The sequence below is a fragment of the Pristis pectinata genome, chromosome 3, assembly GCF_009764475.1.
Source record: "Pristis pectinata isolate sPriPec2 chromosome 3, sPriPec2.1.pri, whole genome shotgun sequence".
Lineage (NCBI taxonomy): Eukaryota > Metazoa > Chordata > Chondrichthyes > Rhinopristiformes > Pristidae > Pristis > Pristis pectinata.
Window position 1 is genome coordinate 35,594,187 of NC_067407.1, and position 24,437 is coordinate 35,618,623.

A 24,437-nucleotide genomic window follows, 5' to 3' on the forward strand; every position below is an offset into this window, starting at 1 on the left:
GGACTGGAATTGAACCTGTCTTACTGCATAGAGCCAGGTGCTTGCCCTTCTAAGCCTTTCTGCTGGAAGTGGGCATCATCCACCCACCTACAGTGTTCTCAACAGGACTTCTGGAATTTATGCAAATAACAAAAACACCATTGCATCTCTTTAACCAATCAAGTTGAAAAACTGTTAATTTGTCGTGCAGAGTCTTACCCAGGAAGCATAAGAAAGATTAGGGAATTCAAGGTCATATCATGAACAGGAAGTGATACACAGAAAGGTAAAGAAAGATCAGGTTATTTAAAACTGAGAGGTAAAAGTAGCAAATAACAAAGTATAATAAATTACATTTTATAGATTTTGTTAATCACTAACAATAATTAAAATTTGAAAAATGAGTCTCCACAGAAGAAAATGTTCAATGCCAGAGAGGTTATTTCACTTTTATTAAAACACATCATATTATTAAAAGGATATTTACTCAAGGTCTAAATTTACTGGTGAATTTAATTTGTGAGAACCAGATTCCACCTTAGAGAAGAATTTGGACATAAACTTTTTGATTTATGCATTTAATTGTCCATTGCTGTGGTCAGAAGCTGTTGTCCAATTTCCACCCAGCAATGGGAAGCACTGTTAGCTCTCTGCTTACTTCTTTATAGAAACATGCTTTCCCATTCCATAGATTGCTGCCTGATGCACAGGAGTTAGCTTTGCTTTTGTTCTCAGTTGCAAACTTTTAACACATTAACAAAAAGATATTTCTAAAATGAGATGTATTCCGACCTGCTGGCACTTTACTTGCATACAATCTTCAGATTACAATATCAGGTACATTTTACATATCAGGGTTCTCAGAGCGTTATTCCATATTGCAAAGGATACAGCTGGAAGCCAGATATGGGATTCATTGCATACTGCACAAAATACTTGGAAGGTGATGCATGCTCTCCTTACAAATTGTTGCCTGACACGTTAAACATGATTTCCATACCCCAATTCCAAGTTCTTACTGCACTCCCTGTGCAAGGAACGCTAAATTTTGAAGTCTACTCACAACAATCAAAACAAGGCCTTCATATGACCAATTAATAAGAATAAGAAGGATATACACAAACTAATAATATTCATTTGAAGTATCTGCAATTGCTTCACAGATTGGTGTTAAAAAGTCGATGCCTTTGCAGTAAAGATTAAGAGAGTGACCTTAGAACAGAGGTAGTACAAATTTGCTTTCATAAAAGATTGGAGAAAGAGAGTTCCAGATCTTTGAGCCTGGATGGCTGAAGCTGAAAGTGGAATGGATGCACAAAACGCTGGGAATAGAGAAACAGAGCATGGAGAGGGCAAGCCAATGGGGTGCCGAGGAGAATGCAGATTTAAAGATTTTAAGTTCAATACGTTGAGGACCGTGAGCTGATGTGGATCGTCAGGACCAAATCTCGATGACTAGGTGTTCGTGCAGAACAAGGTGCACGTGGCAGCATGTTGCACATTCGAGCTGGTGAAAGAAAGGAGGCAGGAAAGAGTTCAGTGGAGCAGTTAAATATCAAAGCGATGAAGCCATTCTTCTTTTAAATTCAGTTATGGATGTGGGCATAGTCAGCAAGGCCAGCATTTAATGCTCACCACAGAGGTACCCTTGAGAAAGTGGTGGCAAGGCATGTCCTTGAACCACTAAAGTCCTCATGCTGAAGATATACCAACTGTACTGTTGAGTAGGGAGTTCCAGGATTTTGACAAAGCAAGGAGTAGCAAAATATTTCTGAATCAGGATGATATGAACTTGGTGGGGAACTTCTTGGTGGTGATGTTGCCATAGAACTGCTCCTTTACTCCTTCAAATTAGATAGAGGCCGTGGGTTTGGGAAATGCGATCAAGCAAGCCTTAGTAAGTCGGAGTGATGATTTTGTAATGATGCACATTAGAATCAAGATTTGCTGATAGTGGAGGGAGAAAATGTTCCAGAGTGGAGGATGTGGTGACAACCAAGTGAGTTACGTATGTGGGATGGTTTTAAATTTCTTAATGATGAGGGAGCTGCACTCATCTAGCCATCCATCGCACCCCTGATTTGTGTCTTGTAGTAAGACTTCAGGGAATCAAAATAGGTGTCATGCATCACAATGTACCCTGTCTTCAACTTGGTCAATCCAGTTAGGTTTCTGGAATTTGTCTTTCCAGTTATCTTGATGATCGGGGATTTAACAATAGTAATTCTGTTGAATGTCAAAGACTGGTGGTTAGACTTTCTCTTGTAGATGTTTTTAACCTGGTGCTTATGCTTTGTGAATATAACTTGCTACTTACCCACCCAGAGCTCAGTGCTGTCCAATTTGGATGCAAGCATACACACACGGTATGAATCTCAGAGGACCTTCAAATGAAACAATACAATTTGAATTTGCATGGAGGGATGATTGTGGATTAAGCAGTTGAAGATGTTTAAGCCTGGGACACTGGCCTGACTCTGCACTGATGTCCTGGGGCAGAGATAATTGGTCTCTCATGACTGCAAATGAATTAATGACTCCAGTCAATCATGAGTTTTTCAGCTCTTTTCCATTGACCTCAATATTATCCTCCTGCACTTTCCATGCTTAAGACGCAGTGGTTTGGACAGGGCATGCAATATAGAAGTAAGCATTTTTGAAGTAATCTGTTCCAAGGTAATAAATGCTCTGATTGAGATTATGAGAGAGGGGGATGGAGTTAGCCGCTGGTGAAGAATTTATAGCAGGACGAATTTGCGAAGTTCATGATGTTGGTCTTCTCAAGATATACTTGGAGGAAATTAATGCTCATCCAGAAGTGAATGTCAGACAAATAATCAGAAAGCATTACGAACCAGCAACAAAAGAAACACACTGAGTCATGATTCAGTGTTAAAAACTATTTTATTAATCACAGCTTATGATAATATGAAAAATAAAAGTAAAAATGTTAGTATGTTAGAATTCAAAAATGTTAAACCTTGAACATTAACCCCAAAAACTAAACTTTTTGTGTGTGTGTGGCAAAGTCCCAAACTCCAAGTCCAGGAATGGTTCTTAAAATTCAGTTCCGCAAGCCATAAGGTGAAACATGAGCAAAGGCTTCTTCAACAACCACCGTTGTCTGAAGATGAGATGTAGATGTAGAGAAACAGAGAGAGAGTAATTATGAAATCCAAATGTTCCACGATGGAACCCAAACGACACTTCAGTGTTTACTCGGTAGTGACTTCCTCACCCCGAAAAGCATCCGAATCGTGGCCGTCCACACGAATACCTGTTTCCTTCTACAGGTCAGCAACAGAGTGAACTCCACCGGATTACTTCCAATTTCCATACATGGATTTCAGTGGCAGACACAGTTATTGTTTCTCATCCATCGATAGAGAAAACTAGCAGGCTGGTGTCTCTCTCCCTTCTCTCTCTCTCCCTTCCACTCCTCTGCAACAACGTCATTACGTCCTTTATCTTCTATTGACGTAAGCACGCCCCACACACACACACACACACACACACACACACACACAATCTTAAAGGGACATTCACTGAGTCCGTAACAGAGAGAGTTAAGATGTGAATGATTAGATGTATTATAACGTGTCATAGGCATCTATGTGCAAACTGGCTTACGTTTTCAGATGATGTTATCAATGAACAGTAGTTGGATGGGAAGGTGAAGGGGAAAGAGCGAATGGTGGCTCGGAGGTTCCGAACAAAACAATGTAAAGAGAAGATAAATGTGTGTTATTAGCTTTGATTGACAGGAATAGCGCCACATAAGGGCTGTCCCAGAAAGAAATACTTCAGGAGAGTTAATGAGAGTGAATGTTATTATCAACTGTATCGAATGTTTGCTTTTCTTGTGGTTCCACAAAATTTGTTAGGACATTGTTTAAAAGTGAGATATCCTAGAGAACTTGAGTCAGAGGAAAAGAGGATGCAGAGCCGTGATGAAAGGGGAAGGACAGAAGGCTGGCTTGGGGAGCCAAGGTACTGCATCAGCCAGTGGACACTACTGCAGTCTTGGTTCAGCGCAGAACTGCACATATCTTGTATGGCTGTGGGCGATGTGTCACATTTATAATGCCGTCAAGACTTATCTCGACACCATCAGGAACAACAAATTTAAACTTCTGCATTAATGAAGTGAAGAAAAGGAACAATTCCATTCTAGCCAATGGTTCTCCCATGCAGTTGCGTTTTCCTGTAAGTGAATAGACATGCGAATAAGATAATTACAGGCAAGTGGAATAATCATTCCGTTCGCTGGTGATGTGAATAAATGTTCAAGCACTTCAAGGCTAAATTCCCCGCAGAATCTCCTCTTTCTTTATATACTTAATCACAACATCATTTTAGGGGCTGAAGTATGATTCTTGCAGTCAGAGGTCCCTAAAAATATTCAGATAATTACAACTTCACAAACAGGGAAGAGCACTAAATCCAACAAACAGCAGTTCCTGCCATGGACTGACTCTGGTCTGGAATTGAATGAATTGGATTGGCAATTCCCTCGGAATGCACGACTGAGATTAGAAGGGAATGGAGCCTAGAAATATCGTGCTTGGTTTCCACTATGGACACCATTAAAAATATGAATGGATGTATGCTTTATGCAAGTGCATAATGTGAAGTCAGCTTAGCTGAAACTTTTTAAACACACATTTATTTTGATTTGTATCGATTATAAACAGGAGCTGTCAAGCAAATCCATTAAAAATCCATCCTCTGATAAGTCCATCAGTTTTATTATTTTATTTATTTATAATAATAATTTTATTCTTATCTCACAAAGCAGTGGGAGGAGATTTGTTATCTGAACAGGGTAGCAGGCACAGTAACAGTCACAGTATTGGAGAAAGTGAAATGGTTACACATTCTGGAGCTGCACTTGCGACCTCGAAAGCCAAAGATTATTCATGTAGAACATTTCCTGAAAGGATTACATAAATTGGATTGCAATCATAACATAAGGAAGAAGTTAGTAAATGATCTTTGGAAAATACAGAAGATGAGCAAAATAATCCATGTTCAGTCAAGATTTTCAGGCTCTTATCTTATAAGAGCAATAATATATTCAGAAGTGAGATTAAAGTTGCCTTTATAGTTGGTTAGATATAATAAAACTGCCAGAATTGTGATGGATGAATTTGAAGATTTTCATTTGTTTTACCAATTAACACAAGCTTCCTATCATTATGGGGAAGTCAACAATTCTAAGCTACTTTCCCATAAAGATTAGAAACTTACGTTTGCTTGACTGTTTTAAAAGGTTTTCCAAGCTGTAATATTAGTTCTATCAAAAATATTGAGGGGTCCACAGGTACATGTAAAATCCTAATCTCTCAAGTCAACAGGAATGGACATGGTATGCATTCCCAGTAATTTGAACCAAAAACAGAAGAGATTATATAACAAGGAAGCTGTTTCTTACTTTCACTCGCTCCTGCAATCTTCAAAAAGTTAATAATTTCTGTGATATAAATGTGCAACATAAATGAAACTATTTACCTCCAGAGAAAGGCACAAATGCTTCCTTTCTCACAAATTTTCCGCTTTTGTCCAGGAAGTGTTCAGGATTAAATTCATCAGGTGTTTCCCATTCTGATTTGTCCATCAGCACTGAGTAGAGATTTGCAAGTACTTTTGTGCCCTAATTAGCAAACAAGAAGTATAAGCTAAATGAAATGGGAAATTTCAATCTTCTATATCCAAGCTTGGATGTGAGGAAAGCCTGGAAAAACTATAGGGCTTCAACTCATTACAAACCAAGACAACTGAACACAGAGGCCCAAGGGGCCATCTTAATGTGGTCCCTGGGTTTCATCATAACCCCTGCAAGCTGCAAAGGTCAATTGTGCAAACCAATGACATTCGCTTGTTGAGTTCTGTGCAAATCCGACTTGCTCAGGATCCAGCCAAAGCCAAATGGCCAGTCTGGGCAAGATAGAGTCATACAGCATGTAAAAAGGCTATTCGGCCCAATATGTCCATGCAGACCTGTAGGCATCCATCCATACTGATCCCATCGTCCGGCACTAGGTCCATAGCCTCTATGCCTAGGTGATTCAAATGATTATCCAGACACTTCTTAAATGCTGTCAGCGACTCTGCTTCCAGCACTCTGTCAGGCAATGTACTCCAGGTACTCATCACACCCCGCGTGTAAAAGCCCCGCTTAGATCCCCTCTAAATCACTTATCCCTTACCCTAAATTTATGAACTCTACTTTTAGCTACCTCTGATATGAGGAATAGTTTCCTGCAGTCTATCCTATCTATACCCCTCAGAATTTTATCTATCTCAATCATGTCTCTTCTTAACCTCCTCTGCTCCAGGGAAAACAGACCCAGACTCTCCAGTCCCTCCTCTTACTGAAACATTCTATCCCAGGCAATATCCCGGTGAATCTACTTTTCACACTCTCCAGCACTGTTACATCTTTCCTACAGTGTGCTGACCAGAACTGCATGTAGTACTCCAGCTAAGGTATGACCAATGCTCTATAAACTTGGAGCACAACCTCCCTGCTGAGTGAGAGTGATGGTTCTGTGGCTATCAGGATAGGGGTGGATGGTGCCAACCAGTGGTTTTATGTAGGGAGAAGCAGCATTTCTCCTTCGTCCAAGCTGTATATTAAGGTGTTAATGTGAAACCTACCAGCATGTTTCTTCTGCTGGCTAGGTTGCTGTAGAGCTGGAAAATGCAAACTCTGATCGTTAACCAATGTTGCAAAGGTGCAACAACATTTCGAAGGAGACCAGGATCGTTTATGGCAGCTTTCACTGCCACCCAACAACAAGAAAACTGGCCTTACACCTTCTCCGCATCCTAGTTTGTCACTGTGCACCTATGTTATAGCCCGAAGAAAGATGCAGTGTTACTTCATTTTTCACATCATGGTACCAAGGAAAGCTAATGATACAGTAAAGATTGGACTACAGAAATGGAAGAAGGAGACAGGTTCAAGCCAGTAAAAGATAGTTCTATAACAGAGAGTACTTCTTACTCACAGTGAATGACTAAACCTTGGAGTGGAGGCAAAAACAATAGAATTGTTAAAGAAACAATTAGACAGGAGCAATGGAAATAGTGGAGGTTTGTTTAAGTAGATAAGTTAAGGTAGACTGAATATGAATATGAATGGCATTTCTTATCCGTAAGACTCTCATGATATCTTGATAGATTTCTTGTTTTAAACTGTAACGCAATCAACTATTTGTAGGAATAGTAAAGAGGAAAGTGATATCTCAATAGGCTCAAGAAACCAACTATTCAGATCAAAACAAACCTCCAGCTTTTGAAACACAAGAGATTCTGCAGATGCTGGAATCTGGAGCAACACACGCAGCATCTATGGAGGGAAATAAAACAGTCGACGTTTCGGGTGGAGACACCTTAATCAGGTCGACTGTTTATTTCCCTCTTTAGATGCTGCCTGACCTGCTGAGTTCCTCCAGCACTTTTTGTGTGTGTTTGTCCAGCTTTTGAAAATCTCTCAAACTCTGAATACTTTTGACGTGAAACCTCAATGCCCACACCAGCCACCCCTTATGATCAACTTTATCAAGATCTTTTCATCTCATTTATATTGTGTTCTGTGTTAGTTCAATTCAATTTCATGTCCAAAATCTGTGTTCCAATTACCTTTGGTATGAAGTATTTTCCCACAGTTGTGTCTCGAGTAGTTTCTCTAGTAAGAGTGAATAGGGCTATGCAGCCTTTTCGCTGTATTTCATGGACAACTGCATTGGTGTAAGGAAGATTGATCTGATCAGCCATCACAGGATCTTGTTGGCCAATTACACGCTCTATCTCATCATGGACCTTCTCTGCAAAGAAAGAGAAAGGGTACAGAAATATCCAGCGAACCACCACTGTGCTACCCTTTACTACAATAATAGTTCAGTTTTCACATGTGCTATGTCCCACGTGTTGCTCTAGTCGATGTGGAAAAAACAAACCAATGTGTAAGAGGAAATATCAGAACATACTGGAACCACTCAGCCCACCAGGCAGCCTCAGTGGAATGAGGTGTTAACATTTCAAGAGTGAGATCTGATGGACATAGGCTCATAGTCATACAGCACAGAAGCAGGTCTTTGGCCCATCGTGTTCATGTTGACCATCGAGTCCTACCTATACTGATCCCTTTTACCAGCACTTGGTCTGTAGCCTACTCAGCCTTGGCAATGCAAGTGCTTGTCCAGAGGCTACTTTGATGTTGTGAGAGTATTTGCCTCTATCACTTTCTCAGGCAGTGTGTTCCAGATTGCAACCACTGCCTGGGAGAAAGATTTCCTCAGATCCCCTCTAAACGTCCTACCCCTCATCTTCAACCTATGCCCCCTGGTCTCAAACACCTCAGCCATGGTTGAACATTTCTTACTATCTACCCCATCTCAGCTTCTCATAATTTTGTGCACGTCTATCAGGTGCCCCTCAGCCTCCTGTGCTCCAAGGCAACATCTTGGTGAATCTCTTCTGCATCCTCTCCAATATAATCAAGTCCTTCCTACAGTGTGGTGACCAGAACTGCAACCAAATGCACAATATTCCAGCTGTAAGGGCTGTACACAATATTCCAGCTGTCTTGATCCTGAAACATTAAACATTTTCTTTCCACAGATGCTGCCTGACCTTCTTAATGTTTCCAGCATTTCCTAATTTTTTTTCAGATTTACAGCATCTGCTATTCTTTTTATCATAAAAGGAAAGACTGCTCTGTGTTTAAAGCAACTACAGTCATCATTTCCAATTACAGAGCATGAACATGGCACCAAGATGACCATCCTCATCTGGTCAGCATAGATGTGATGGGCTGAATGGCTTGCTTCCGTGCTATGTGACTCTGTGACCATGCCAAATCTTGCATGCAGGATAATAAGAGTATAAATAACCTCATATGTTGAATTCTAAAGGGACTGACAGGGTACCTCGAAAAACGTAAATGGATTACTCAAAAGACAGACAAAGATGTTTTCTTGTCGTTAGTGAAAGCTTATACTGGCAATCTCTGATTCAGAAGGTTGCTGTTTAATACACACACCAAATACTGAGCACACAACTGGCAAACCCATCAGTACTGTACTGAGGTTGTGTTGGAAGGGCTGCTTTTCAAATGAGACTCCAACATTCCGGTTCTGCTTGCCTATCCAGACAGATCGAATGAAATTATTCCAAGAACAGTTAGTTAATTGGTCCAGAGTTCACAGACCAACTGGGATTGAGATTTGTTGTTTTTTTTTACTTCCACTGTGCCTTTCCCTGCAGAATTGTTGACGTAAACATCAATCCAAACTAACAGTTGTTTCTTGGCTCCCGCTCTTCCACTTGAGGACTGATGGAATTTAAGGAAAATTAACCTAGAAATTCTATTGGGTAGGGCAATAGAAAATAAATACAAAAATGGTGGCAAATGCAGAGCAAGTAAATGAATATTTCACTTGTAAAGGATATTTGGGGCACTGAACTATTGGAAGTGCAGAGATAAAAGGACAGGTGTTGCTTGGACAGTGAGGTGCGATGGGAGAGGGATGCGTTGCAGGCTGGGGGGAATTGAGCAGTGAACTGAGGTACCATGAAGGGAGAGACACATTTATAATTTTGAAAGGGAAGGTAAGAAGGATAGTGGAAGCTTCATGCTGGAGAGAGTGGAAATGCTGGATCCATTGGATGTGAAGGCTGATGGGGTGGAAGGTGAAGGCAAGAACAACCTTTTGGGAGGGAGCTGAATAGCTGAGAGGGGAAGTGGGGGAAATGGGACAGATATTGTTATCTGTAGTTGAGGGGAATTCCTGGTTAAGGAAAAAGGAACTCAGACTTCTGCATCAGTATGAAAGGTGGAATCATCAGGACACTTCTCAATGAAACTCGAGAAACTGGGAAGATGAAGAGGAGTGTTCACAGGAAGCAGAGTGACAGGAATTCTAGCCAAGGTGGTTATGGGCACAGAGGGGACTGAACTTCAGCAATGGAGCCATAGAAGTTGAGGAAAGGGAAGAATCACAGGTAGATCATGTGAGGGCAAGAGAAGGGTAGAACATGGCAATAGGACCAGAACAAAGAATGTTCCTTGTATTTCACAAAAGGGCAGGTCTCGCCAGGAACTACTCAGTTTCCCATTGCAACAGCCTTTATTTGGATGAAGTGAGTGGAGTGAAAGGAGAAGTTGTTCGATGTGAAACAAAGTTGAGCCAAAGGAGGATGGCAATGATGGAGGATAAGAACTGATTTTTCCTCCATTCAGCAAGTGAAGGGCCTGCAGGCTGTCCTGCTGGAAGATGGAGGTGTGGAGAGGTGGAGAGATTGGATGTCCAGGGTGAAGATGAGATGGTTGGGACGAGTAAAACGGAAACTACAATAGTTATTAAATTATTCTGTCCACCCATTATTTTCAAAAGTATTGTGGCGACTCACCGTTTAGTCGGTCGAACTGGCTCGGTAGTCGGGTCGAGCGGCATCGGAGCGACAAGGCCCAAGATGGCAGCGGGCCTCGTCTTTCCCGAGCGACGGGGAGAACCCGCGCGCAGGGAAGTCTTGATGACGTAGTACTTACGTCATTGCCGGTTGGATTGGGCGGGGACAGTCTCCCTTAAAGGGCCCGCGCAAGGCGGGAAAATAAACCAGTTCTTGTTCGACAATCCTCCGACTAGCATCTTGTTTTATTTCGCGGTAGCAACCGCCACATTGGTGACCCCGATGGTCCAAACGGATTTTGGACCCACGCAATGGCCGACAGCGCAGCAGCCAACGCAGTGGCCCTCAAGCTGCCCACCTTTTGGACACTTCGGCCCAGCGTCTGGTTTGACCAGGCCGAAGCACAATTCCACCTTCGGCAGATCACCTCCGACTCCACGAAGTACTACCATGTGGTTAACTCTCTGGACCAAGAGACAGCTGCCCAGGTTGGAGACTTCATCCAGTCGCCTCCGGAGGAAGATAAGTACCCAGCTTTCAAAGACCTTTTGATTCGGACCTTCGGCCTCTCCCGTTGTGAGCATGCCGCCCGCCTGCTTCATCTGGACGGCCTGGGGGACAGATCCCCATCTGCCCTAATGAATGAGATGCTGGCATTGGCCGAGGGACACAAGCCATGCCTGATGTTCGAACAGGCCTTCCTCGAACAGCTCCCCAATGACATCCACCTGTTGTTAGCTGATGCCGACTTCAGCAACCCCCATGAGGTGGCCTCCCGGGCAGATGTCCTGTGGAGGGCCAAGCGCGAGAGCGGTTCGTCCGTCAGTCAAATCACCAGGCCGCAAGCCCAACGCCCACCTCGCCCGGCCCCAGCAACCGAGCAACCACACCCCAGGAACGCAAACGACGACACGGGTGACCAGCTGTGCTTCTACCATCAGAGGTGGGGTGCGGAGGCCCGTCGATGCCGCCCACCCTGCAAGTTTCAGGGAAACGCCAGGGCCAGCCGCCGCTGATGGCTACGGCAGCTGGCCGCCGACAGAGCCTCCTATTCATTCAGGACAAGAAATCTGGATGGCGTTTCCTCGTTGATACTGGAGCGGAGGTCAGTATTTTGCCCCCGACTGGCCGCGACACTCGTAACAGGCCACCCGGTCCTCTACTCAATGCCGCCAACGGTACAACGATACGGTCTTTCGGCACCCGTACACTTCAATTACAATTCGGCGGCAGCCGTTTTACCTGGACCTTTACTCTTGCCACCGTCGCCCGACCACTCCTAGGAGCCAATTTCCTTCGGGCCCACAACCTGTTAGTCGACCTGCGAGGGAAGCGGTTAGTCCACTCTAGCACCTTCCAGACCTATCCCCTGGGAGAAATCAGCACACCAGCCCCGCGCCTGGACTCCATTTCCCTTTCTGGCGACGATTTCGCCAAGCTCCTAGCCGAATTCCCATCAATTTTGGCACCTTCGTTTACGAATTCTAGGCCCAAACACGGGGTATGACACCACATCATTACTACAGGGCCACCCCTTCATGCCCGAGCACGACGATTACCTCCAGACAAGCTCCGCCTGGCAAAGGAAGAGTTCCGTCACATGGAGGAGCTGGGGATTGTTCGCAGGTCAGACAGCCCCTGGGCCTCCCCCCTGCACATGGTCCCCAAAGCCACCGGAGGGTGGAGGCCCTGCAGCGACTACCGCAGGCTGAATGACACCACCACCCCGGACCGCTATCCCATCCCTCACATCCAGGACTTCGCAGCGAACTTACACGGGGCCCGCATCTTTTCCAAAGTGGACCTCATTCGGGGATACCACCAAATCCCGGTCCATCCGGATGACGTCCCCAAGACTGCGATTATCACCCCATTTGGCCTGTTCGAATTCCTTCGGATGCCGTTCGGCCTTAAGAACGCCGCGCAGACCTTCCAGCGGCTGATGGACGTGGTAGGCCGAGACCTGGACTTCGTGTTCATTTACTTAGACGACATACTGATCGCCAGCCGTAACCGCCAGGAACACCTTTCCCACCTCCGCCAGCTGTATTCCCGCCTCCGTGATTTTGGCCTCACGATCAACCCGTCCAAGTGCCAATTTGGTCTTGACTCTATCGATTTCCTCGGCCACAAAATCACCAGCGACGGGGCAACACCCTTACCCGCCAAGGTGGACGCTATCCGCCATTTTGCCCGCCCCGACACAGTCAAAGGCCTACAGGAATTCCTTGGGATGGTCAACTTTTACCATCGGTTCATCCCTGCAGCAGCCCGTATCATGCGCCCTCTGTTCTCGCTGCTGGCTGGTAAGGGCAAGGACATCACCTGGACTGACGAGGCTGCGGCTGCTTTCAGTAAGGCCAAAGACGCCCTGGCAGACGCCACGATGCTTGTACACCCTAGGACTGACGTCCCAACCGCCCTCACGATAGATGCGTCCAACACCGCGGTGGGTGGGGTACTGGAACAGCTTCTCGAAGGCCGCTGGCAACCCTTGGCATTTTTCAGCAAGCACCTTAGACCGCCCGAACTGAAGTACAGTGCTTTTGATCGGGAACTTCTAGCACTGTATCTGGCGGTCCGGCATTTCCAATACTTTCTAGAAGGCAGGCCTTTCACCGCTTTCACCGATCATAAGCCTTTGTCCTTTGCCTTCTCCAAAGTCTCCGATCCCTGGTCAGCTTGGCAGCAGAGACATTTATCCTACATTTCCGAATTCACAACTGACATCCAACATGTCTCCGGAAAGGATAATGTCATTGCTGATGCACTTTCCAGACCGACCATCCACAACCTATCCTTGGGTGTCGACTACACGGCCCTAGCTGACGCACAGCAGGCCGATGACGAACTGCCCAGCTACAGAACCGCAGTCTCGGGCCTACAGCTCTGAGATTTCTTGGTTGATCCAGGTCAGCGGACCCTACTTTGCGACGTTGCGACTGGTCAGCCCCGCCCTATAGTCCCTGCAGCCTGGCAGAGACGCGTTTTTGACTCGGTACAAGGGTTGGCACACCCGTCCATCAGATCAACTGTCCGACTGGTCGCCAGCAAGTTTGTCTGGCATGGCCTGCGCAAACAGGTCAGTAAGTGGGCCAGGACTTGTCCGCACTGCCAGACGTCAAAAATCCAGCGACACACCAAGGTCCCACCACAGCAGTTCAAGCCTACCCATAGGAGGTTCGACCACATACACATCGACCTCGTGGGCCCTCTGCCAGTTTCAAGAGGAGCCCGGTACCTCCTTACCATCGTGGACCGGTTCACGAGGTGGCCTGAGGCAACCCCCCTGACTGACATCACAACTGATTCCTGCGCCCGGGCACTGCTCACAACTTGGGTCTCACGTTTTGGTGTTCCGGCCCACATCACTTCAGACAGAGGCACCCAATTCACTTCCAATCTCTGGACTGCATTAGCGAACCTGCTAGGGACGCAGCTGCACACCACCACGGCCTACCATCCTCAATCAAACGGGTTGGTGGAACGTTTTCACCACCATCTGAAATCAGCCTTGATGGCCCGCCTGAAGGGTCCTAACTGGGTTGACGAGCTGCCTTGGGTCCTGCTCGGCATACGCACTGCCCCCAAAGAAGACCTCCGCACTTTGTCATACGCACTGCCCCCAAAGAAGACCTCCGCACTTCGTCAGCTGAGCTTGTGTACGGGGCGCCCCTAGTTGTCCCCGGGGATTTCATACCTGCCCTTTGGGACCAAGGGGAACAACCCCCAGTAGTCCTACAAAGACTGCGCGAGAAGCTTGGCAACTTGGCCCCGATTCCCACCTCACGGCATGGTCAAGCCCCATCCTGCCAGCCCAAGGATCTATGGGACTGTAAGTTTGTTTTTGTTCGCAGGGGCACACCTCGGGCGCCGTTGCAACGACCATATGAGGGACAATTCCGAGTCATAAGGAATAATGGATCCACCTTTATTTTGGACATTGGAGGCAGGGAACAGGTTTTCATGGTGGACTGCCTCAAACCGGCCCATTTGGATCTGCAGCAACCTGTCGAGGTTGCAACGCCGCGACGCAGAGGCTGGCCCCCTAAGCGGCAGCTGGCACAGCCCGCGGACCTTGGGGACTGTATCGCCGGTTCTGTGGGGGGTTTGTGTGGCGACTCACCGTTTAGTCGGTCAACCGGCTCGGCAGTCGGGTCGAGCGGCGTCGGAGCGACGAGGCCCAAGATGGCGGCGGGCCTCGTCTTTCCTGAGCGACGGGGAGAACCCGCGCGCGGGAAAGTCTTGATGACATAGTACTTACGTCATTGCCGGTTGGATTGGGCAGGAACAGTCTCCCTTAAAGGGCCCGCGCAAGGCGGGAAAATTAACCAGTTCTTGTTCGACAATCCTCCGACTAGCGTCTTGTTTTATTTCGCGGTAGCAACCGCCACAGTATCAAAACAATGGTTTGTACTCATCAATTAATTGCAACATTTTCCTTTAGGGTTGATTTGCCAAAGCATATTTCTTAGATAATTCTAAGCACCAATATCTTCATCCATATGGTTCCCTGGTACAAGTCATGGAACATCTCATTTTAAGGAAGTTATTACACCGTTCACCAACTTAGAATCAGGCAAGAAAACCATGGCTTCACTTTCTGCATTCAACCATAGGGATTCAGAAGTCATAGGCAGAATACCAGATCTTCTTAAATTTCTCCAGTGTTACTCACCTTGAATGTCTGGATATGCTGCCATGTACATCAGTGCCCAAAGTAATGTGGTTGTTGATGTCTCAGACCCAGCAAAGAACAGATCCAATGCTGTACACAGGAGATTTTGGTCATCAAAACTAGAGTTAGGGGTACCCTAAAACAGCAAGAAATATAAAGTGATAACAGATTTAAATTCTATGTCATGAGTTACAGCTTTGGTTTTCCTGATTAAATAGACCAACTTCACCCACTGAGCCTGCTATACCAGGGGCACGATGGGGTCGGTGATTACTGCTAGCTGTAAATATGCAAAATGATGACGCTGATAATTAAAATTTCCACTCGCGACAAAAAAAAATGCATCTGGGCATCACTGACATGCATGCACATGTGCTGAGGATTGTTGAGCAAAGATGGTGTACCCACCCTACGTGTCTGCTCTCCCATTGATCAACGAGGGTGCAAAGTCCAGTTCATTAATACTCTTTCACTTAGTGTAAATAGGTGGATTAACTATTGCTCAGCCAGCCCATTCTAACCTCATTTTAAATGATAGTGAAGAGCAGATCTGAAGAGTAGTGGAGTAGTGAAATTAAACCAAAATTCCCTGCATTTTGTTTTCAATTTTACAAGAGACAAGTGAATGTGAACATTCCCCAAGTAACTCAGAGTTCAGGTTTTCAGGGATGCTGGGGCACACTGATTAATATTAGAGGTATAAGCTAACTTGAAATTCTCCTGGGAAGGTTTTGAGGGTCTGTCCTTCCAAAATCTGATGCAACAGTACTTTTAAACTTATTGCTCCCCAGTCCACAACCTCAATCTATTGCATCATTAAACAAAGGTTCATACTAGGAGTTTTACTGTGTGAAAAAAAGCCTTTGTAAGGTTGTTTTCGAGGACAATATGACATCAAAACAGTTAGGGACAACTAGAAGATGATATCTTTCCTATTGCTCAGATACCACTGTAGGACATGCTTCTGAAACAAACCAGAAAATGCTGGAAATACTCAGCATTTGTCAAATGAGAAACAGTGTAAACTCCTCAGGTCTGGTACCTTTAACAGAATTGGTGATGTCATTACTTTTAATCCCTCGCCACCCCAGTAATGGTTCTTTGGTTGAAACGTTATGTCTGTTTCTCTTTCCATAGATGCTGCCTGACCTGCTAGTGTTTCCAACATTTTATGTTTTTGTTTCAGCTTTCTAGCATCTGCATTTTTTAAATTTTCATGCTTCTGAAACAATGCCATAGATATACTCCCAACGAATGGCCCGTTAGGATAAGTGTTCAAATGGAAACCAGCAACAATTTTATAAGAGAATCAAAATGTCTGAAATGGGGACATGAGAACATCAGGGATAGGAGAAGTCAGTCCCATGAACCCTCCAGCCATTGGATAAGAACAGGGCTGATCTGATGTTGGCTCCAGCTCCACTTTTCTGCCAATTCCTCATGATCCTCGACTCCTCCATCATCCAAATATTATCCTACTGTGGCTGTCAATATATTCATGGATTCAGCTGCCACAGCCCTCTGGAGTACAGAATTCCAAAGATTCATAATTCTCAGAGTTGAAATTCTACCTCACCTCAATCTTAAATGGGTGACACCGATTCTGAAATTATACCCCCTTATTTATTCTCCTAAAGTCCCATCAGTACAACTAACCTTTCTTCATAAAAGATTTCCTTCATCCCAGAGATCAACCCAGTGAATCTTCTTAAAACTGCTCTGATGTAAGCACTGTATATCCCTGCAGATCTCAACAATATCCTATACCGTTTTAGCAGGACTTCTTAATTTTTGTAACTCACCACCTTTGCTACCAAGGCTGAAATTATAAAAGCCTTCCTAATTACTCACTGACATCCCATGTTCCGTACATGAGAACACCCAGAGCCCTCGGTCATGCAGCATCCTTGACTCTCTCTCTTTAAACAATATTTATCTTTTCTATTTTCCTACCAATCTGGACAACCTCAAACTTTTCCATATTATACTCCAAGTGCCAATTTCTTCCCCGTTTGCTAACATATCTGTCTCTCTTTGCAGGCTCTCCTCACAATGTCCCTGATAGTAACATATAAAACCATTCAAAATATTTAAATAACCTCTTAAAAAATTAACAAGTAAAAATAATTAGTGCAACTGAAACACCTTAAAATACTAATAAATAATTAAAAACATTTTAAACTAAATTAAGTTCAATAACTCAAACACTTAGCTGCATTTATCTGTTTCGAAGTGTTGAACCCATTGAAATGAATGGGATTGTCAAATGTATGCTAGCCATTCTGGGATAATACTGAAGGGCCTGATGTAATGTATTCTCTTCAGCACGTCAGTGTTCCACTGCTGGATACAATGGCAAGTCCACTGTTGGAGAGCAGGGGTCTGATAAACCAACATCTAAACTCCAGCTTGCTCAGAATACTGCTGCTGGCTGAGCACAGGCAGAAGTTTGAGATAAGCTGAGCAAGAACTATCAACTCCATCTGAACCCGGAAAAGTGTGAAGTGATACACTTTGGAAGATCGAATTTGAAGGCAGAATACAAGGTTAATGGCAGGACTCTTAGCAGTGTGGAGGAACAGAGGGATCTTGGGGTCCATGTCCATAGATCCCTCAAGGTTGCCGGGCAGGTCAATAGAGTTGTTAGGAAGGCATATGGTGTGTTGGCCTTCATTAGTCGGGGTATTGACTTCAAGAGCCACGAGGTAATGTTGCAGCTCTATAGAACTCTGGTTAGACCACACTTGGAGTATTGTGTTCAGTTCTGGTCGCCTCATTATAGGAAGGAAGCTTTAGAGAGAGTGCAGAGGAGATTTACCAGGATGCTGCCTGGATTGGACAGCATGTCATATGAGGACAGGTTGAGTGAGTTAGGGCTTTTCTGTTTGGTGAGGAGGAGGATGAGAGGTGACTTGATAGAGGTGTACAAGATGACAAGAGGTGGACAGTCGGAGACTTTTCCCCAAGTCGAAAGTGGCTAACACGAGGGGGCATAATTTATGGTGATTGGAGCAAGATATAAGGGGGATGTCAGAGGCAAGTATTTTTTTTACAAAGAGAGTGGTGGGTGCGTGTAAGGCACTGCCAGCAGAGGTTGTGCGGGCAGATACATTAAGGACATTTAAGAGACTCTTAGAGAGCCATGTGAATGATAGAGAAATGGGAGGGAAGGGTTAACATTTGGGAGGGAAGGCTTAGATAGATATTAGAGCAGGATAAAATGTCAGCACAACATTGTGGGCTGAAGGGCCTGCACTGTTCTATAATCCAAACCTTGGGTGTCAATTTAAGTTTACTTAAAGCTTCACCTTTTGCATTTGTAACAGGAAGCAGTCAATGAAATCCCTTTGTTCTGCTGGGTTCCATGTCTCCCGGTGCTGCTTGATTTTCTTTTCTGTGAAGTCCTCCAACTTTTTCCACGTAACAGATATATCATTATGTGGGCCTGGAAGATGTCTCATTAATTTTGGAAATGAATTGTATAGCTGTAGAAAGGAAAATGAAATGAAAAGGATGAGAGTAATTTTATTCCCATGACTGATTTAAGAAACAAACAAATTTTATTTTATTCAAAGGGAGCACCGTTTTTGACCTAGCATCACAAGAAAGTTCTACACTCTTACTACACTTTTCACATTGAAGTGTTTCCAAACTTCATTCCTTCAAGGTCTGACATTTAAATTATGCCTCCCAGTCCCAAGCTTCCCAACCAGCACAAATACTTTCTCCAATGACCCTGTCAATTCTTTGGTTATTTTGAAAACTTTGATAAATACAATGCTTATTTGTGTAATCTCTCCTCATACTTTCTTTGGAATTCAGCTATTGTCGTCATAAATCTACATAGTATTCTCTACAAGGCCAATATATCCTGTTGAAGTGGGATGCTTGGAACTGAACACAGTAAGATTTAACCAAGTCTTTGTGTGCCGGTCACATTCCTTCCACACTCTTGTAACTAGTCCTCCATAAATAAAAGCAAGCATTCCATTCACCTGTTTCGTTCCTTTCTCTACCTATCCATGACATTCTAATGATCTCTGTGCATCCGTCTGGACTTCCATTCATGCAAGGTTTTCATCATTTAAAAAACTCTCTGTTCTCTTTATTTCAGGGGTGAAGTGAATGAACGTTTTGCACCATTTGTCACTATTTTTTGTCTGATCCATTCACTTCACTTGGCAATTAATAGTTCTAGTTAGACTTTCACCCGTACCTGGCAAATTCCCCTGAAGGACATTAGTGAGCTAGATTTTTTTTAAAACAACAATCCAGAGGTTTTCGTGGCCATCACTATGAAGACTCATTGTTAATTTCCAAATTCTGGATTATTAATCTGAATTTAAATACCATAACTGCCATAGTGGGAGGTGCTCAGGTCCCTAGATCATTAGCACAAATTTATGGATTACTGAGATTGGTAACCGAACTGCTGTGCCTTCAGCCAACTTATTACCTAGACTAATAATGCCCCTTCAAAGTAATGAGTTTTAATTTTAACTAAAATATCTTTTGTGAGGGACTTTATCATATGTCTTCTGGAAGTCTATATGAATAACATTCATAGACGTTTTCTTGTCCATTCTCAAGGTCACCTACAGTCCCTTTCTCAGATTGATATGATACTTGGTTCATTGGCACCTTCTCAACCAATGCCTACTGTGGTACAGGAAGACTAGCTGGGCTGCTTCGTCTCAGCAGGCACCTTGTTGCCGCAGTATGATGATTTGTGCCAGTGCCTGCCAGACACCAAAAGAAGAGGATGTTAATCGTCCTTTGGCTGAGCCACATCTCCCATGTTGAAGTGATTGGGAGAACTCTCCGTGGGAACAGGTCACAAAGCACCTAGGAAAGGCCAGAGAACCAGCAGCTAGGTGATAATTAGTACTCAGGCACTTGACAATCAAAATAAAATGATAAATCTTTGTTAAATCCTCAGGTGCAGAGAAGATTCCTGTATTATTTGCTGACTCTTCATCTACATGACGTGAAATTCAATGTCGGATTTTAGGGAGAGCCAACTTATTCAAGGCTGAAATTACCAGAACAGTTGTTTGACACGACTGTGAGTTGCTGCCAAAGGTTTCTGTCTCCAGGCATTCGATGGAGATTTCCCAATTGCTCAAGGTCTTCTGCATCATCGCCCTGATCACACTGAAGGTTTATTTCAATGACAGCTCCAGACCTTGTTCCATTTGCAAAATAGACCTTAACAACATTCCACACCGAGCATTCCTTCTGACTCTATTGCAGGAAGCCACCACATCAACCCAGGCAAGGTTACCATTCTCTGAGGATTCCTTTCACAAAGTGCACTCTATATGACTGAATGTCTGAAGACAATAACAAGATAGGTTTACCCTGATTATCTTTAATTAATGGGGGAAGCTCTGTCCAAATAAAATTTTATTTGCAAGTTGGACTCAGCAGACCTCCAGCAAAGCAATTTTCTGAAGTTCTTCCAAGGTACTTTGGCATTTATTGCTCATCCCTGACTGATCAGGACAAGTATACAATAACCTGTCTTCTCGAATGTAGTCTGAGAGGACAAGGTACTTCACAGAGTTGTAGGGTGGAGAGGTCCAAGCCTATGATAATCATACTTCCAAATCAGGGTGGTGTATGACTTGGAGAGGGACTTCCAAGTGGTGGTATTTCCATGCACTACAGCCCTTCTTTCCAAGTGGTAGTGGTCACAGGCTGAGGAGGTACTGCTACGAAGCATTCGCGGCTTCACTGTACTGGACCTTGTCAATACTGACCCCAGAAGGTAGGTAAGATATTTCATGACGGTGTCCCATTGAGTGTCATGAGGCCATGGTTATACTCATGTTAACTGCCTGCATTTACTATGATTTAAATTGTACCACTATTCCATTTTCACATTGACATATAGCAGTATTGAGATGAAAATCATCTCCAATATCCGTATTGTTTTCATTTACTCCTGCCCAATTTTATGCTGAAATAAACAAATAATTAAGGAGTCAGGGGTGGTAGTGGAGGGTTGTTTTTCAGATCAGAGGCCTGTGACCGGTGATGTGCTGCAGGGATTGGTGCTGGGTCCCCTGTTTTTTGTCATATATATTAATGATTTGGTTGAGAAGTCGGTGGTACAGTTAGTAAGTTTGCAGGTGACACCAAAATTAGTGGTGCTGTGGACAGCAAAGAAGGTTGTCTGAGGTTACAACAGGATCTAGATCAACTGGAAAAGTGGGCAAAGGAATGGCAGATGGAATTTAACTCATACGGGTGTGGATTGATGCATTTTGGGAAGCTAAAGCAGGGCAGAACATACATGGTGAATGGCAGGACCCTGGTGTATGTTGTAGAACAGAATGACCTCGGGGTACAAGTACATTGTTCCCTGAAAGTGGCAACACAGTTATACAAGGTGGTGAAGAAGATGTATTGCATGCTTGCCTTCATTGGATGGGCCTCTGAGTTTTAGAGTTGCCACATCACGTTACAGCTGCACAAGATATTGGTGAGACTGCACTTGAAGTATTGTGTACAGTTCTAGTTGTCTATACCATGGGATGTGATTAAGCTAGAGAGGGTGCAGGAAAGATCAACAAGGATGTTGCTGGGACTGGAGGGCTTGAGTTATAAGGATCAACTGGATAGGCTGGGACTGTTTTCCTTGGAGCAAAAGACGCTAAGGGTTGACCTTACTGAGGTTTATAAAATCATGAAGGGCAGAGATAAGGTGGATGTTCACAGTGTTTTTCCCAGGCAGAGGTTTAAGTTGACAGGGGAAAGATTTAAAGGGAACCTGAGAAGCAGGTTTTTCCACAGAGGGTGGATGACATAAGGAATGAGCTGCCACAATGTGGTGGAAGCAGGTACAGTTACAATGGTAATTGCACAGACATATGGATTGGAAAGGTTTAGAGGGATATGGGCAAAAGGGATTAGCTCATGAAGGCATCCTGGTCAGCATGGACAAATTGAACCGAAGTCCATATCATGCTGTTTATCTTTATGACTCTACCTTTTACACGCTACATTTTGGAACTAGACTTTGAAAACATACTTAAAAATTGTTAACACAAATGTATCTCGTGAATTTGTAAAAATTACGCACGGTTAGTTATGGTAACATACATTCTTGTCAGATAAAGAGATTTTAAATTCATTCCAGAAGTTTTTTTCTTCATCTTCCCAAATTCAATATGTAAAAGTATTATTCACAAATATAACCATACCTGAACCCAAATACTTTCCATAATATGTCCAAATTTGTCAAGTAAAAGATGCATCTCTTGTATATCGCTTTGGGGGTCATTATAGTCAAACCGTTCTCCAAAGACAATTGAACAGATTATATTTGTGATTGATATATTAATCTTGGTTTGAGGATTGAACGGTTGCCCTGAAAGCAGAACACAGGGAAAGTTAAAAATTTAATCTCAACAGCCTGTCCAACTGACAATGCGCGAGTGTAGCACATACCTTTTAAATAGTAAGCCACTTAAACCATATTGTGTTCAAGGATAACTATAATTAAAGTTGAATCACTAAGATGGATATTACACCGCATTAACTTGATTCAGGAGGTCTTCAAAAAAGAATCAGAATGAGGTTTATTATCACTGATATATGTTGTGAAATTTGTTGTTTTGTGGCAGAGTACGGTGCAAAACATAAAGATATAAAAATTATGATAATTTACAAAAATAAGTAAAGAGTGCAAAAGAGGAATAATGAGGTAGTGTTCATGGGTTCATGGACTGTTCAGAAATTTGAAGGCAGAGGGGAAGAAACTGCTCCTGAAACGTTGAGCGTGGGTCTTCAGGGTCCTTTAACACCTCCTCGATGGTAGTAATATGAAGAGGGCATGTCCCAGATGGTGAGGATCATTAATGATGGGTACAGCCTTCTTCAGGCACCACCTCTTGAAGATGTCCTCGATGGCAGGGAGGGTTGTGACCGTGATGGAGCTGGCTGAGTCTACAACCCTCTGTAGCCTCTTTCGAACCTGCACATTGGAGCCTCGATACCAGGCACTGATGCAACCAGTCAGAATGCTCTCCATCGTACATCTGTAGAAATCTGCAAGAGTCTTTGGTGACATACCAAATCTCCTAATGAAGTGGAGCCACTGGCGTGCCTTCTTTGTGATTGCATCAATGTGTTCCTGCATGCTCGAATAACAGATGGACTTAGGACAGGGTATCAATACATGCAGGTCTTCATCACACCTAGCTAGACCTTCTTACATTTCTCATGCAATCTGATACTCTTCTCTTTCATGCGTACACAGCACTATTTCCAGTTTCCTATCTCTCACTAAATAAGTAGGCACTAGATGGCAGCAACAACCACTCGGTGAACATAAAGCACAGCACGTCTTTCAAGTTGCTTAATATAATTCTTCTTACTATAGGGATCTGCTGTGGTTCCATCTGATTATTACTGGCAAGATCGTTCCACGTGTTCTTCACTATTTGCATGTTGTGTTCCGACCATAGGTTCTAAAGGTTGTTAGTTATTTTAACCATGCCCCAGACTCATGCCTTCTGCGTCATTTACCCCTGTAGTTGCTGCCACATGATTTTTCTTTCACAGAAGGATGAAAAGGTCAAATCTGCATTCATACAGAGTTTTCACATGTTCACAGCGAGTGAGCTGTTTTGTAGGTTAACAACTGGAGTTCTGTAGCTGAAGCAACACAAAAAGCACTGGAGGAACTCAACGGATCAGGCAGCATCTATGGAGGGAAATGAACAGTCCACGTTTCGGGTTGAGACCCTTCATCTAGACAGTCCTCTGAAAATCAAAAAACTGCAGATTCTGGAAACTGAAATATAAGGAGCTTGCTGGAAATACTCAGGAGGTCAGGCAGTGAAAACAGAAATAAAGTTAACATTGCAATGGTGACAAAGGCTCTTCAGCCTAAAACATTAACTCTGTCTCTTTTTCCCCACAGATACTGCCTGACCTGTTGGAGTGTTTCAAAATTATCTGTTTTTATAAGAGAGGGACAGTTCGGATTATACTTTATTTTAAATATGATGCTTTTTGCACACTGGCAGGGTATACAGTATGTTAAATCTTTAATGAAATTTAAAGTGCCAATATGAGATTGAACAGAATAAAGCAGTGGGCAGTTGTGAGTGAGTGGAGTTTTGTTGCTATCAGCTCATAAGAGCAAGGCCCCAGAATATGGGCCAGGATCTTCCAGTTTCTAAATTATATGAATAACTTGATTTTCATATAATTGTCTCTTTTGGATCTTTTACAGACTGGCTGCAAAAAAAAAGTTATTTAAATAAGCGCTTAGAAATTGGTCTGCAACTGAAAAGTTATGTTAGTAGTTGCTGGCTCAAAAAATCTAGTGATCTGTGCTGGCTGTTAT

The 24,437-nt window shown here is 43.7% G+C and overlaps 1 protein-coding gene across 6 annotated transcripts in view; it reads right to left on the bottom strand.

The window, feature by feature from the left end:
* Positions 1-2,864: 2,864 nt before the first annotated feature.
* LOC127568814 (cytochrome P450 2J2-like) overlaps positions 2,865-24,437 on the bottom strand; it is a 56,273-nt gene continuing 34,700 nt past the window's right edge. Inside the window, exons 4-9 of one of the 6 annotated variants that reach the window (XM_052013004.1) lie at positions 22,285-22,451; positions 18,385-18,561; positions 15,077-15,212; positions 7,627-7,811; positions 5,491-5,632; positions 2,865-4,183 (exon numbers count right to left, since the gene is read on the bottom strand). In XM_052013004.1, the coding sequence (XP_051868964.1) occupies positions 4,008-4,183; positions 5,491-5,632; positions 7,627-7,811; positions 15,077-15,212; positions 18,385-18,561; positions 22,285-22,451 (983 nt within the window). In that variant the 3' untranslated portion in view covers positions 2,865-4,007. The remainder of the gene's footprint in view (positions 4,184-5,490; positions 5,633-7,626; positions 7,812-15,076; positions 15,213-18,384; positions 18,562-22,284; positions 22,452-24,437) is intronic. The other 5 variants (XM_052013002.1, XM_052013005.1, XM_052013003.1 and 2 more) reach the window with 5 other exon arrangements.